A 16,563-nucleotide genomic window follows, 5' to 3' on the forward strand; every position below is an offset into this window, starting at 1 on the left:
ACTGCAACCTCTGCCTCCTGAGTAGCTGGGATTAGAGGCGCCCGCCACCACGCCTGGCTGCTTTTTGTATTTTTAGTGGAGACGGGATTTCACCATGCTGGCCACCGTGTTATTTTCCGCTTTATTTCTTCTCTCTCGCCTCCACGTTGGTTCCCTTTTTTCTGCTGCCTGTTGTATTATTTAATATTCTTTTCAACCTTCCATTTTAAATTTAACCAACTGACTTTTAAACTTGATCTTGACAGGCAGTATTCGTGATTGCACTGGGTGATAACAGAAAAACTAACTTTCACAGTCTACTTCAGAGTACGGGCTGTATTTTGTTTGAAGTGGTAAAACTTACAAACTTTGTGTTTCCTCTTTCATAACTTTTTCTGTATTTACATACAGCAAACATTCTGAAGGAGCAGTTTAAAGTTTGTGCTGTGAAAGTCATACATATTCTAAAGAACTAATATTCACTCGGATATATTTTTGTTGTTTTTTCATTCCTGAAGTTACAGGTTTCCTCTGTTTTAGCCTGAAGACCTTCCTTAAGCATCTTTTTGAGCTGTTCTACTGCTAAAGAATTCTTAGTTTTCCTTCATCCAAGAATATCTTTATTTTTCCTGTATTCCTATTTTTTGTGGATACAGTACTCTGGATTGAAAATTTCCCTTTAGCCCTTAAAAAATGTTCTAGTCGGCTGGGCATGGTGGCTCCTGCCTATAATCCCAGCACTTTGGGAGGCCGAGGTGGGTGGATCACCTGAGGTCAGAGTTCAAGACCAGCCTGACCAACATGGCAAAACCCTGTCTCTACTAAAAATACAAAAATTAGGTGGGCGTGGTGGCAAGTGCCTGTAATCGCAGCTACTTGGGAGGCTGAGGCAGGAGAATCACTTGAACTCAGGAGGCAGAGGTTGCAGTGAGCCGAGATCACGCCACTGCACTGCAGCCTGGGTGACAAGAGCGAGACTTCATCTCAAAAAAAAAAAAAAGAAAAATGTAGTTAATCTGAATTGTTACCCTTTGTGTATACAAGCAGAGTATCCCTTATCTGAAAAGCTTAGAACCAGAAGTTTTTCAGAATTCAATTTTTTTTTTTTTTTTTGAGACAGAGCCTCGCTTTGTGCCCAGGCCAGAGTGCAGTGGCGCGATCTCGGCTCACTGCAAGCTCCGCCTCCCGGGTTCACGCCATTGTCCTGCCTCAGCCTCCCAAGTAGCTGGGACTACAGGTGCCCACCACCACACCCAGCTAATTTTTTGTATTTTCAGTAGAGACGGGGTTTCACCATGTTAGCCAGGATGGTCTCAATCTCCTGACCTTGTGATCTGCCCACCTTGGCCTCCCAAAAAGTGCTGGGATTACAGGTGTGAGCCACCACGCCCAGCCTCAGAATGCAATTTTTAAAATTTTTATTTTGGAGTATTTGCAATGTACTTTCCAATTCAGCATCCCTGTTTTTTTTGAGACAAGGTCTCACTCCCATAACCCAAGCTGGACTGTGGTGGTGCAATCACGGTTTAGTCCAGTTTCAACCTCCTTGGTTCAGGTGATCCTCCCGCCTGGGCCGCCTGAGTAGCTGGGACTATAGGTGCACACCACCACGCCTGGTTTATTTTTAGTGGAGACAGGATTTTGCCAAGTTGCCTAGGCTGGTCTCCAACTCCTGGGGTCATGTGATCCTCCCGCCTTGGCCTCTCAAAGTGTTGGGATGAGCCACCGCGCCCCACCCAGCATCCCTAATTCAAAAACGTGAAGTCCAAAATGCTCCAGTGAATATTTCCTTTGAGCATCGTGTCAACACTCAGAAAGTTTTGGATTTTAGATTACTGAATTTTCAGATTAGGAATACTCAACCTGTGTAAGTCAACTTTCTTTGGCTGCTTTCCAGGGTAAAAAAAAATCTGTTTAGTTTATTGCCTCAACGTAGTTTTCCTTGAGATTATCTTACTGGAATTCACTGAGCTTTGTGAATCTTTATTTAGACAGAGTCTCACTATCTCCCAGGCTGGAGTGTGGTGGCACGATGTGGGCTCACTGCAACCTCTGCCTCCCGGGCTCAAGTGATTCTCCTGCCTCAGCCTCCCGAGTAGCTGGGAATACAGGCGCCCGCCACCACGCCCAGCTAATTTTGTATTTTTAGCAGAGACGGGGTTTCACCATGTTGGCCAGGCTGGTCTCGAACTTCTGACCTCAAGTGATCCACCTGCTTTGGCCTCCCAGAGTGCTGGGATTACAGGCATGAGCCACCGCGCCCGGACTAAAATATTTATTTAAAAATGTTTGTATACGTTGTTTCGCCGTTCTATAGGAATCTGGTGACGTACACACTCGACCCTCGATCTTGTCCTACAAGCCCCAGTTCATTTTTGTTTCCGAATGTTTTCTGTTCATTCACTGAATTTTTTCATTTCTTCGATTCATTTCAGGAGCATCTGCCCTTTTTTCACAGAGCATGGTTATAATCACTGTGCTTTATCTCATATTTCCAACATTTGGTTCATGTGAGAGTTGGCATTTGGTCTTTTCACTTTAGGGTTGGATTTTTCTGGCTTTTTATGTTAGTAATTTTGTATTCTAGACATTTGGATACCTAGAGAGTCCACGTCCATGAACACCCGCTGCAGGATGTTGAGTTTTGTCTCAGCAGGCACGTCACCCAGTGATGTTCCGACTGCATGTGCCAGCCTGCCTCCTGGAGCTGTGGCTCTGGTGTCAGGCTCGTTTTCCAAGTCTGTGTTGTGCTGTTCACCAGGGACCAGTCTCCACAGGAGCTGAGCTCACGCAGCCTTTGCTGTTTTCCCCAGGTCAGTGCCGTTCCTTTGGAGCTTTAGGGGGTCTCTAACTCCTTTGCTGTATCCTTTGATTTAAAAGCCCAGGTTTTAGCCGCTCTGTGCTGATCCCATTCCTGTGACTAGGTCCAGCCTGGGGCCAAAGTGGAGCAGGGATTTCCCTCACGCTCTTTGGACTAGAGGAGCCGTTTTCCAATTCCTCTTGTCGGAGTGACAGGTTCTGTGGGAGTCATGTCTGCAGGGCTGCAGCTTGCAGGAGTTTCTCTGCCCAGGAGGAGAGGGAAGGGGGCTTCTCTTGGAGATTTTAATGTTCATGCCTAATGTGTGGTTCTGATGGACCACCCCAGACTAGGCTCAGCAGTGGACTAGGCCCAGCAACGGGAGGGGAAAACCCAGGAAAAACCCATCACACCGGTCCTTGTTCTGGCTCTGGTCTGCCTGTTGTTCTGGGTTATATACGGGTGACTTGCTGTAGGACTGAGATAGTTGCTCTGTTGGGTCCACAGTCACAACCCCTAGGAGAGACAGGGTGGAGGAGCCCACTGGGACCTCTGTGGCCAGTTTAGTCATCAGAGGTCACCCAAGACCCACTCTGAATTCTAATTTTGTGTTGCTGTGGACATGGCTCAGAAAGGGGGCAACAAACAGTGCCAACTTCCCAGCACCCATGAACACAGCCCAGGTGCACTGCAGACACAGGCCTGGCAGAAACAGATCACAAATGACTGCTTCACCCTGCTGGAAGAGAGTCTCGCAGGGTGTGATAAACAGTTGTTTTATGCCAATATGAACTGTTTTAAATTAGGGGATCAGTGTAAGGAACAAAACATTCCATTATGAACTCTCTGTCTGTGAACATCATTTAGCTCCCAAAGGCCTCTGTGTCATTTTCGGCACGATTTCTTCCCTCTGCTACCCTGGTGAGTGCTGATGTTGTCGTCACAATTCCAGACATTAGCAATCCACACCAGATTTTCAGGGGCTGAAAGATTGAAGTGTTCCCGTGTGGGAACTTGAATACCAAGTACGTCTTCAGAAGAGCTGGTTTCTCTCTTTTTCTTTGAGACGGAGTCTCGCTCTGTCGCCCAGGCTGGAGTGCAGTGGTGTGATCTCGGCTCACTGCAAGCTCCGCCTCCCGGGTTTACGCCATTCTCCTGCCTCAGCCTCCTGAGTAGCTGGGACTACAGGCGCCTGCCACCTCGCCCGGCTAGTTTTTTGTGTGTTTTTTAGTAGAGATGGGGTTTCACTGTGTTAGCCAGGATGGTCTCGATCTCCTGAACTCGTGATCCGCCCGTCTCAGCCTCCCAAAGTGCTGGGATTACAGGCGTGAGACACCGCGCCTGGCCACGAGCTGCTTTTTCACTTCCTGAGAAGATGTACCTCAAGGTGCTCTGCAGTGATCTTCATCCTCAGGTTGGAGAGAAAGTCTGCAGAAGAAACAGTGACAGCCACGATCTCCAGGTAACTTTAAAACTCTTGACATCATAGATAAATCATCAAGACCCTGTTACCACTGCCCGTAACACTGCGCCTTTTCTGTCTGCACACTCAACACGCTGTCCCGCTGGTGGGGCCTACACTGCTGGTCTTCAGTGCAGCTCCCTGGTGAGTTCTTCCAATGTGCTAGGCCTCCGGTGTGCTCAGAAGAGAGCATGAAGTTAAAAAGAAAAGTCTAGCAAAATGAAAATGATACTCTGCATTCCATTAAAATTAATAAAAATATTTTATTGAATTTCAGGAACTTGGTACTCTTTTAAAATTTCAAATCTTTGCACATAAATCACCACTCTACTTTCTAGAATAGTGGAAGTTAGGACTAAGATTGTCACTTATCTCCTTGTGTCACACAGCACAGAAACCGCAAGTCCTGACCCTGCCCGCACCCCCCTTCTGGCCATGACGACCAGCTACTGTGATTCTAGCAGAGGACACGGATGGAAGTGGGCGGACGACTGAAGGAGACCAGCTGTCCACAGCGCACTCGACTGGAGCGAGAGGAGCAGCCCGAGGACCTGCCGCACACACTCCGAGGGGAGTTCCCTTTTGTTTTCTTGTTTGGTTCAGGGCAAAGCTACTGAAATGAAGTTTCTAGTCCCTGAGGAGCTCAGAAGTTGGGCAAAGGTCAAAGAGACGTCCTGAAACTAAGACACTGAGGAACACAGTGGAGAGTTGGGAGTTCACAGCAACGCAGCTGGGGTGACACCGGACCTCTCCCGAAGGTGCTGCAGCTCCAGCACCAGGGGCCACAGCAGCTCAGTAACCCTTGCCGTGCTCGAGTTCCTGGAGCTTCAGAGCTAAGTTCCAGATTTAGAAACGGTGCCTTCAAGACTGGCAAGAAAACCCGGGCTGTGGCAGTCTGCTCATCTATGGTTTTGCTATTGCTCTCGCCTCGATATTCTTAAATTCTTACGTACCAATGAAAAAGCCAAGCGAACGTGGCAGTGAGGAGACAGGAGCGTCTTCCCATCTGTGACAGGCACACTTCAGTCTAGGCTCAAGATGCAGAATGGTGCCTACAGCAAAACAAAAACCCTCCTCCGTTCTTTACCATTTGACAGTTGGGCATTTTCCTTACCTGTGATCCCAAAAGAAACAGATCCAGACCTGTCATGTAAAGTCCATGTTCCAGGATCAGAAGTAACCAGTTTATGGACTGAGCTCACATGGGAAAGTCCACCCCCGACTCCTGGATAGTAACACACACAGCTGCATAAAAACGTCTCCAAGGGGACATACGATGCATTTGCTTGATGTCCACGCCAAGCTCCCCTGTGACCTAGCTGTTCCTTGACTCAGCGCTCGAGAGCTGGTCTCCTGTCAGAGAACCCCCTCAGCTGTGAGCTACAGAGCTGAAGCCCTCTGTGGAGGGACCTGACTCCACACACAGGACACAGCAGAATCCTAATTATCTTACAAACTGCAAACCTTCTGAGTAACACAAAAACATACATTCCAAGGTATCTGTAAAGTGCTTGGAAGGTGCAGACAGCTGCACCGAGGGGCTCTGATCCGTCCACACGCTGCGATTTGCTGCGGTCACACACACGGTCTCAGTCACATGACGGTTTCGCTTTTATTTCTTACATGGCTGAGTTATAATCCAGCTAGTGTGCAGTGATTTCATACCTTTCAATGTTTGTCACCACAGTGACGCTGCTACAGCCCCACGCTGAGGGCCGACACAATTCACGGAACAGATTCACCATATTTGGTCTTTATGTAAATAATAAATGCTTTAAAATTGCCTGAAGATACCATTCTGAGCCATTTCATCCCAATTTCATCCCACCACGAAAATACAGGTTTTTTCCTCTCTAAAAAAAAAATTAAATACCAAAATAACTACATTTAAATAAATAATGTTACGATGATGACATTAAAAAGCTCAGCATCAGGCTGAGGCCGCGGCCCTCGGCCGGCACACTCGGGAAAGGCGAGCGGTTTCTTCCTGAGGAGCCGGGCGAGGAGGTGCGGGCACCTCCCACTCGTTCCCTCACTCCCCCCCCTCCTCTCCTCTCATTTTCCGTAGAGGAGTCAGCCTCAGGATTGGGTTCAGTTTTGAAAGGTCAGGGAGGTTTCCTACCACAAAACAGGAAATGCCCCGGACGTCCCCTGCAGGACGTGGCTCGGACCCCGCTTCACCATGGCGGCCGCTCACCGAAGGTGGGGAGTACACGGCGGGTCAGAGGGCGCCCAGAGCCGGGGGGTGACACCCCAAATACAAACATACCACGGAGAGACCTGGGATCTGAGTTTCAAAAGGGCCTATGATAAAAGACTGAATCTTTTTTTCCAAATTAAGTAGAAATGGTTCTGTCGTTTTAAACATACACAATACTTAGGAGACTTATTTTACTTAGAGTGGAAAATTTTGCCAGGGACAAAGTCAACACAAAGAAACAAACAACAAAAAGTTGCCAGAAAGAGAACAGTTAAGTGCAGCTCGGTGAGTTCCGGCAGTTCCTTCCCGGCACCAGCTCGTCCCTGGGTTCTCAGGGTTCCATGTGGCCACAGTGTCCGTCCACCTGTCCATGCGAGCCACACGCTGAAATGGAGGTGGATAAAATTCATCAGGCAGCTGCTGTAACACGGAAATGTGCAGATGCCAAAGTAGCTTCATCTGAACTTTAACAAGACAGACAAAAGGAAATCATTCCATAGGCTGAAAACAAAAACAAAACTACGTTGTTTTTTTTCCCCAAATGAAATCCACGGAAAGGGCCTGTGTGATTCCGAAAGTCTGAGGAGAAATGGAGTGATGTGAAATGCCCAAGACCCCATTATTTTGTAAAGACACCTCAAAATACTCATAATTCCACACATCTCCGCTGCCTGGTGGATCCTGAGGGCCCAGTCCTGGGAGAGCCACTCACGGCAGGTGCTGACTATGTCGTCCTCACACAGTGCTGCCCGGTCCTCGCGGGAGGACAGTTTCACTTGTAGGTAAGAGCGGAGCCCACAGGCAGCCCAGCAGGTACTCAGTGGAGACTCCCAAATCAGGTTTTGTTGTGTGTGGATTTTGCTCAAGTGTGACTTCTGTCTTTAAATTAAGGAGTGTTAAGGCCACCTGGGTTTTGTGTTTTCAGTGCTGGGAGGTGAAGTCCAACCACAGGGCCCTGCACCCCCGAGTGCTGGCGGGAGGCCATGTCTCCTTTTGGCACCACAAAGTTGATATTGTTAAAGAAAAGCTCTCCCAGTCGCTAGTTCTGGACACCCTTTTCCCTTACGGCTGCCGGGGGCGCGTCCACACTCAGGGCAATGACAATGCTCTCGCCGTCTTCTGTCTTGATCCGCTTCAGCTCTGGCTGCTCCGGCTGGTCACCGCTGTGCCGCTTTGTGGGCAGGGAGGCCGAGGCGGACGCGTGTGTTGCCAACATGTGCAAAGGACTCGCCGCTGCTGAAATGACACGAAGGATTCAGAACTCCGTGGTCTCAGAGGAGCCCTTGCCCTCTAAGGGTCCTGGCACTCCCAGGTCCGCTAAGGCTCCCACAAGCCCCCAGGGACTGGCCCACGGTGGCCAAGGGCACGGGAGCCTGGGCTGGGCCCTTGGGACCCCAAAAAACTGCATCAGGTTAACTGCCTGATTAGCGGACATTTTTATTCACGGCTGGCATCATCTTTGTTATATCCTGAATAAACAGGCTATTTTGATATCACAGCTGGGGGAGAAAGGCTGAGTCCAGTAATGGTTGGGGCAGACAGCCCCGCTGGCTCTGCGAAGGAGTGGCTGCCGCTGCTCTCCCTCATGCAGAGGCCCTGCCCTCGCCCACCACCCACATGAGATGCTCCTGGACCATTTCCACACAGAAAGGAGCAGGGCTGCACCTGTGCCATAGGAGAGAAGCCCTGGACCATTTCCACACAGAAGAGGGCAGCACCTGTCCCATAGTGAGGGGAACACTGCCCTGGATGGTCTCTGGACTCTTGAAAATCCAGCACTGACTCCCCAACACCAACCCCCCCCACACCGACTCTTTTCCTGGGTCAGATGCACAGATGCTGAGCTTGGCAAGCCCACAGCAGAGTGGGCAGATCCCACAGACTCTCCATGTCTCCACGCCGCCCCCTTCGCTGTTTCTCTGGGGCACTCTCATCCCCCAAGTGCCAACGGGACCCCACCACCTCCAGCTTCTGGCACAGGCCAGTCCCCCTCCTTGTGGGCGGCAGCATTTCTGGAAGGCGCCATCACCTCCGCGGAGGGCGCGTCTCAGGGGGCCCCGAGATGCTCTGGGAAGCAGGCCCCAGCCCCAGGCTGCGCACACACCATTCACTGCACTTCTCTAACCTCAGACCAACTCGGAGCACCCAGGGTGGGAGCACGAACACACCCCCAGGGGGCCCCAACACAGCCACACGGCAGCCCCTTCAGGCTGTGCCGGGAGACTCGGAGCAGACATGCCTACCGGGCAGTACCTGAACCCAACCACACACGCAGCACACACAGTGCGCTCTGCCCTGGTGCCCAGAGGTGTGGGAGGGGAACTCGCCCACCTGTCCATCAAGGGCCAGCCCCCTCAGACCATAGGCACTGGCGTGGGCAACACCCGCCTCCTACTGCAGGGATGCTGGCTGGTCAGGGACCGACCTCCGCCCTCAGCTCTTCCCCAGCAGAGCGGATGTGAGCTCAGCCAGATGCACGGTCAGCTCCTCATGGGGGTGGGGAACATGCATGGCCAGGTAGCCGGGGCCGCCACAAAGAGCGGGAGTCAACACTAGGCTCCGAAGAGAGTCAAGCAGCCAACAGGGACCCAGTGGCATCGGGTCTCGGCGGTCAGAGCCCCATTTTGGAATTCAGGACGTGGCCTTGAGGTCACAGAGGTGCGTTGCCTGGAAGCCGAACTCCTGTCAACAGTGTGACGTGTGACTTTATTGGGTTCCCTTCTCCTTTCCACCCCTGAGCAACAGAAATAGCAGAGGACAAATTTACACATAAAAGGTGAACAAGAGGCCAGGTGCGGTGGCTCAAGCCTGTAATCCCAGCACTTTGGGAGGCCGAGGCGGGCGGATTACAAGGTCAGGAGATCGAGACTATCCTGGCTAACACGGTGAAACCCCGTCTCTACTAAAAAATACAAAAATCTAGCCGGGCGAGGTGGTGGGCGCCTGTAGTCCCAGCTAAAGGCAGGAGAATGGCGTAAACCCGGGAGGCGGAGCTTGCAGTGAGCGGAGATCGCGCCACTACACTCCAGCCTGGGGACCGAGCGAGACTCCGTCTCAAAAAAAAAACAAAACAAAAAAACAAAAACATTAGCCGGGCCTATAGTCCCAACTACTCAGAAGCCTAAGGCAGGAGAATCGCTTGAACCCGGGAGGCAGAGGTTGCAGTGAACCGAGATCGTGCCATTGCACTCCAGCCTGGGCGACAAACTCTCAAAAAAAAAAAAAAAAAAGCAGCTGCTCAGCTTCCAGAAAGCGTGGTGGCCGCAAACCAGGAGGCTGGGCTGAAGAAGAGCTTGGAGCCCAACGAGAGGGCAGGGGAGGCTCCAGGCCTGGGGGAGGCACGGGAGGCCGCTGAGCCCACCCATGTGACCTAGAGGAGCCGTGCTGACTGGGCAGCCTCTCAGGGAGACCCCCACATTCCCTGACGTTGGTTTCCTGGCGCCTGACGGCAGGGTGGCCCCCACAGAGAGGCACACACGCACCCAGATGCAAGTCACGGCCAGTGTCTGACAAGCACCAATACCCTGAAAGAGACAAGGTCACTGCTGTGGTGTGGAGACGACCCTGCCCCTGCGCACACACAGAGGCGCAGCCGTCTTCACCAGCCCCTGCCCCTCACCGGCTGAACTCAGACAGGCTTGCTCTGGGTTCCGTGAGAGCTCTGAGCACAAGGAGCTCTTGCCACGCCTGACAACCCCAGCGACTTTAATTTGTACGCACCACCTTAACAAGCCCAGGAGGACTCAGGAATTTCCATGAAATGGAACCCGAAGTAGGTGAGAAGATGGGAGGGGGTGGCCCGTGGAATAAAACAAACATGGAATCAAGCAGATGGGCAGAGATCAAAGAAAGAGGGGCGCTGCCAACGCTGCCACACACTCTGGATTCAACACCGTCCCAGTCCAGACGCCAGCAGGCCTGGTGTAGAATTCTACAGTTCACGTGGAAATGCCAAGGACCTAGAATGGCTGAAGCGATTCTTAAAAAGAACAAAGTTGGAGGAGCAACACGTGAGTGGGAGACTTGATGAGGCTGCAGGAGTCGGACGGGGGCCCTGCCACACAGACTGACTGCAGAAAGTGCGCCTGGAAACAGCCCCCACGTGTGCACAGTCTCGGGGCGTGACGAGGGCGCCAGGGCAGAAAAGTGCGCCTGGAAACAGCCCCCACGTGTGTGCAGGGTCCCGGGGTGTGACGAGGGCGCCAGGGCACCTGGTGGGGCAGGCACGTCCTGACGCCACCTCTGAGGCTCCCCCTACACCAAGCATGGAAAACACAGCAGGAACAGTAAGAGAACAAGCAGCCACCAAGAATCTGAGCAAGGAATGTGTCCCAGAATTAAGGCATCGGCGAACAGCTGCCCTACTAACGAGAAAGAAAAAGAAGGAGCAAAGGACTCAGGCTACTGAAGGCTAAGCAGGAACTGCCCTGCAGTTGGTGTGAGCTGGGCAAACCCTGTGGCCACCTCAGATGCGCCTCCCAGCCATCACGGTCAGTCCACGGCCCCAGGTGTGGCGTGGACCATGGCATGTGGCCTCAACCAACTCTTAATGTGTCTACAAAAAATGTACAGACACCTGGGGCCGCTGGGGTGGGCCGCAGGTGACAGACACACAGTGTGACTCGGTTTCAAGTGGCCTCTCTCCTACGCTGACTCAGAACAGCATCCAAGCTGCAGGTGTCTCTGGACAACCCTCCACCTGTCCTTCCTCATCCCAGGTTCTGGGCCTGCTGGTCTGTCTGGGTGGGGCCTGCTGTGTCAACTGAGGCAACTCCAGTCTGAGCTGGCACACGAGGGCCCTCTGAGGCCAAGGGGCCCTGGGGAGAGGGGGGAGAGGACCCCAAGTCACAGGAGCCAGGTGCTCTTTTAGGGCCCAGGGACCGTGACACAGGCTTAGTAACAGGGACCGACCCCACGTTACCACTTTCAACAAAGAAAAACCATGGCCGCATGGACAGCACTCTCTCCTCCAGCTCACACACAAGGAGAAGGCCGGGCGTGGTGGCTCACACCTGTAGTCCCAGCATTTTGGGAGGCAGAGGCGGGAGAATCACTTGAGCCCAGGAGTTCAAGGCTGCAGTGAGCTGTGATCACACCACTGCACTCCAGCCTGGGTGACAGACCCTTTCTCAAAACACAGAAAAGACAAGCTGTAGAACCTGAAAACCAGGCAAGACAGGCCCCTGACCTTGTGACACCTCCACTATTACCTGTCACAAGGAAAGGACGACCTAATGGGAATGTGTTTATAGATCTACACAAAGTCTTAGAGAAATAAGCAAATTACCCCTGCCCCATGGCACACCGAACTGTTGTATCCCATGTTGCCCCCGTGGTTAGAACTCACATATCCACAAAATGCTGTCAAAGACGATGTGTGCTGGCTTGAGTTTCTATTCCTCCATTTACTGATTTTTTGGACAGGTCTCACCGTCTCCCAGGCTAGAGTGTAGTGACACGATCACGGTTCACTGCAGCCTCAACCTCTCAGGCTGAAGTGATCTCCCTACCTCAGCCTCTCGGTGGCTGGGACTACAGGTGCCACCACCACAGCCACTTCTGTGATTTTTTGTAGACACAGAGATTCACCATGTTGTCCAGGCTGGTCTTGAACTCCTGGGCACAAGCAATCCACCCACCCTGGTCTCCCAAAGTGCTGGGATTACAGGCGTGCCCAGCTGTTTGTTTCTATTCCTTTAGGGGAAGAACTAAGTTCCTCTGCAAGTCTATCTACAGGGACGTTCAGGATTTGTGGCAAAGCAGCCAGCGGGCTCAGCTGCCGCCTACTCCAATCTCCACACCCTCTACTCTCAAGGGGACACTCTCCCCCTGAGGGTCCTCAGTGATTCAGAGGGTGGCTTTTGGAAAGAAGATCGCAGAGATGCATTCACATTTGTGGTCTTCCATGCACACAAATCCTCCCCACATAAATTCCAATATTTTCAAACTGAAGTGTCTGGAGCATTTCTTAGCAGTCAACTTTTACCTCCCAGGCAGCCTAGGTCACATGCTTGACAACACCCCAGTTGTGGGCTGTGCGGGTACTACAGGCAGCAAGCCCCTCCGAGACCTCCAGGAAGCATCAGAAGACCCTCTACTGTGGACAGAGATGCTGGAGCAGCTCAGACACGAGGGGGCCGCTACTGCCACTGCCACCGCCACGGCGATGACGGGTGCGGCTCCCACAGAACGCAGGCCCCAACCGAGGCCTCGTCCTCCTCGTCCGCATGGCCTGATCCCGCTGCTCTGGGGCTGTCCACCCGCGGTGGTGGCAGCGGCTGCTCTGCCTGGAAAGGCTCTGCTTTGATGCTGGGTGTGAAAGATGTCCAGGGGCCTCAGGCGTCACTGCCATTGTACGTGCTTACAATGCAACACCATCGTCACTGTGGGACCAGCCAGGGACACCCACGTCATCAAATCCTCCCCCCAAATCTGGCTGCCACACCCCCACCGAGGCGCGCGTGGACCTGGCGGCCACAAGGGCCGCAGCCTCAGCCTGGCTCCCCCGCCGTGTCCCGCTCCGTGCTGAGGCACTGCTCCCTCCCCAAGGGTCCTTGTGGGGGACACGGGACCGCAATTCCTCTGTGGGGCCGGGATCCAGAAGGCTCTGAAGGCCCACACTCCCCAGTATGTGGCCTGCGGGTGTGGGGCTACAGCTGTCCGGCCAGCTGTCACTGGCCGAGGCACCCGCACAGCACGCAGTGACCAGGGCTGGTCACCCCAGGGGGCACGGGGCTTCATCTACCTTCCTCTGTGTCTATCGCTCTCCTTTCCTTCCTTCCTCTTTCCCTCCCTCCCTCCTTTCTTTCTTCCTTCCTTCCAGAAACTGCTGCGTACCCTTTCAGAATAAGAGCCCGTGCCCGGTACAGGGAGACCCTCACAGGGTCCGCCTCTGCCAGCGCGAATTGGGCATTTCGCTCTCACTGCGAAGTGTGCGCCCTCACACCAGGGGCCACAGCTGAGACGCAGAGAACCCTGGCCAGCTTGAGGAGATGCCCCAGGGGAACGCTGGAGTCAACAAATGCTATTTGAGGACCCATAACTGCTACACAATGAAGAGTGGAGTTAGGCAGGAGGGAGCAAACTATCAAAGAAGAGAAAGGCAGGGCCCGAGGAGAACGCTGCAGAGGTGAAGCAGCAGCAGGGCCCAGGCTTCCCAGCAGGGCGGGTCCTGAAGGGCCTCATGAGGTTCCTCCACTGTGTGAGGCTTGAGCTGTGGCAACACCTTCCATTGACAGTGATCTGTGAACCCTTAAGGCGACAGAAAGAAAACAAAAGGACACATGTGTGAGCCCTGTGAAGGACCAGGACAGTCAAGAGGCCGAAGGAGTCAATGTGTGAGCCAAGAGACGCTCCAGGACCACAGCTCAGCCCAGGCCACGCTGAGCAGGCGGGGCCCTGGCCAAACACAGCTCAGCCCTGAACTCCCAAATCAAAACAACAACACTGGCTGGGCATGCTGGCTCATGCCTGTAATCCCAGCACTTTGGGAGGCCAAGGCTGGAGGATCACTGGCGTCCAGGAGTTTGAAACCAGCCTGGGCAACATAGTGAGACCCTGTCTCTACAAAAAATACAAAAAATTAGCTGGGTGTGGTGTTGCACACCTGTAGTCCCAGCAACTCGGGAGGCTGAGGCAGGAGGCTAGCTTGAGACCAGTAGGTCAAGGCTGCAGTGAGTCGAGATCTCGGCACTGCACTCCAGCCTGGGTGACAGAGCAAGACAGTATCTCAAAACAGCAGCAGCAAAGATGACGTCACTCACAAAACACAATCCTAATTGTGCCAGTAAACCAGAAACAGCGTCTGCAGCCCAGAGACAGGAGATCAGCCTTGGAGACAGGAAGCAGAGGGGCCTGTGGTGTGGCTGGGGGCACCCGCAGCCCTGAGGCTCTCCCAAAGCGAGCTCTGAGGGTGCTGGGACAGAGCATGTGTGATGGGAGGAAGAGCATCTGGATGAGCTTGGGCGCCTGGACTCTTCCCACATCTCCCTGCCAGGGAGACTCGGGAGCATTTCCAGAAAATGCCGGGCTTTCCTTTCCATGTATTCAAAAAGGGGAGACCTCAAGCCCTCCCCACACTCTGGAACAAGCTCGGAGCAGTTCCTGGGCGCCAGGCACATTTCTGGGGCTTCCCTTCCTGTAAGAGGAAGCCTCCCAGCTTCCGTCTCCTCCAGGCCTTCTCCATGGGGTGGACAACGTGATGCACCACAGCTCCGCACAGGGTTTGGGGCCCCTCGAGCAGAGCAGGGCACACAGGAGCACTGGCAGGTGGGCAGGGTGTGGACGACGGTGACAGCGGGACCAGGGGCCACCCTGGTGAACCTGACAGGTCTGGGACAGGCTCACCTGTGTTTGAATGAGGCCTCCGTGGAGACCCGCAAGGAAGCAGAAATGAAGGCACGCTCCAGCTGGAGTGACAACCCCAGAGTCACCTTCCAGGAAGACACTGGCAGCTCACGCCCTGCGCCTGCCCATGGAACTCACTTATCATCCCACCAAGCCACTGCTGTCCTGCAAGGCCAGGGCTACAGCCCACAATCAGACCATCCTGACCCCTCGTCCTATTAGTCCCACCTCCCATCTGTCAGCACCGTCTTCACAACACAGGCAGAGGCCAAGCCCTGAGCCTCGGGTCCCACAGCAGCTGGTGGCAGAGGTAGGACCGGCTCAGGCTGCCCTTGGGACCAGGGGGAGGCTGGAACCCCCTTAGGGCAGGCGACCTGGCCTCGGCCTCTCTGCCCGTGGTGGTGACCCCTCTGGTGCCCCTGGGGGAGTCTCAGGCAGCCTGTGCAGTCCCTCCCTGCACGCGACAGTCAAACCCCATGCTTAGGTCAGAAAACTCGGCCACATCCACATAATCCTTCAGTAAAAATACTAAATTTACCTTGGGGTAATATATTACACCACGATACAGTATCAACATAATTGCTTAATACAGTAGGAGCCCAAAAGCCTCATGTGACTGGCAGCTCTACTGCAGTATTCGTTTTTTTGCAGTGGTCTAGATCCAACCCTGCGATGTCTCTGAGGTGCACCTACAGGCCTGAAAGGGCCTGAAATCTCTACATATGCATAAAGAACTACAAATTTCACAACAAAAAGACAAACAGCCCAATTAAATGATGAGCAAAGGATCTGAAAAAACATTTCTTTGAAGAAGAAATACAACCAACCGTAAAGTACATGAAGATGTTCTAGCCGGAGGCGGTGGCTCGTCCCGTCATCGCAGCACTTTGGGAGGCTGAGGTGGGCAGACTGCTTGAGCCCAGGAGCTCGAGACCAGCCTGGGCAACATGGCGAGACACTAACTCTTAAAAAAAGGAAAAACAAAAGGACCATAGAGGCCAAAGCTGCGACCCCCCACGCCGGGTGCTCGGCATCCAGGCTAGAGCTGACACTGTTTTAAGGAAAAGCATTTCTGGAGTCTCCACTTGGTCATGAAGTCTTCCTTAAAGCCCATCTGCCACCTCCTCTCCCTCAACAGCCTCTCTCATCTGCTCAACTGGGCACTGGCTTTGGGGATGAAAACTCTGGGAGGGAGTATGAAAGCAGTAATAGAAAATACTGGGGCTAGCTGGGCGTGGTGCTCACACCTGTGATCCCAGCACTTTGAGAGGCCAAGGTGGGAGGACTGTGTGAAACCAAGAGTTTGAGTCCAGTCTGGGCAACAGAGTGAGACTCTGTATTAAAAAATGTAAAAATGTAGCCAGGTGTGGTACCACATGCCTGTAGACCCAGTTACTTAGGAGGCTGCTGTGGGAGGACTGCTTGAGCACAGGAGGCTGCATTAAGCAGTGATCACGCCACTGCACTCCAGCCTTGGTGAGAGTGAGATCTTGCCTAAAAAAAACAAAAACAAAAACAAGAACAACAACAAAACGCCGGGCACAGTGGCTCACGCCTGTAATCCCAGCACTTGGGAGGATCACAAGGCGGGTGGATCACAAGGTCAGGAGTTCGAGAGACCAGCCTGGCCAACATGGTGAAACCCCATCTCTACTAAAAATACAAAAAATTAGCTGGGCGTGGTGGCGGGCGCCTGTAGTCCCAGCTACTCGGGAGGCTGAGGCAGGAGAATTGCTTGAACCCGGGCAGCAGAGGTTGCAGTGAGCCGAGATCGCGCCA

General features: G+C 53.1%; 1 protein-coding gene across 1 annotated transcript in view; it reads right to left on the reverse strand.

The window, feature by feature from the left end:
- Nucleotides 1–4,476: 4,476 nt before the first annotated feature.
- The window catches only part of FOXK2 (forkhead box K2), an 82,565-nt gene continuing 70,478 nt past the window's right edge, over nt 4,477–16,563 (reverse strand). The window contains 1 exon segment of the mRNA XM_030923084.1: nt 4,477–7,674. Within this exon segment, the coding sequence (XP_030778944.1) occupies nt 7,478–7,674 (197 nt within the window). The 3' untranslated portion in view covers nt 4,477–7,477.

The sequence above is a fragment of the Rhinopithecus roxellana genome, chromosome 19 (genome assembly GCF_007565055.1).
Source record: "Rhinopithecus roxellana isolate Shanxi Qingling chromosome 19, ASM756505v1, whole genome shotgun sequence".
NCBI classification, from domain to species: Eukaryota; Metazoa; Chordata; class Mammalia; order Primates; family Cercopithecidae; genus Rhinopithecus; species Rhinopithecus roxellana.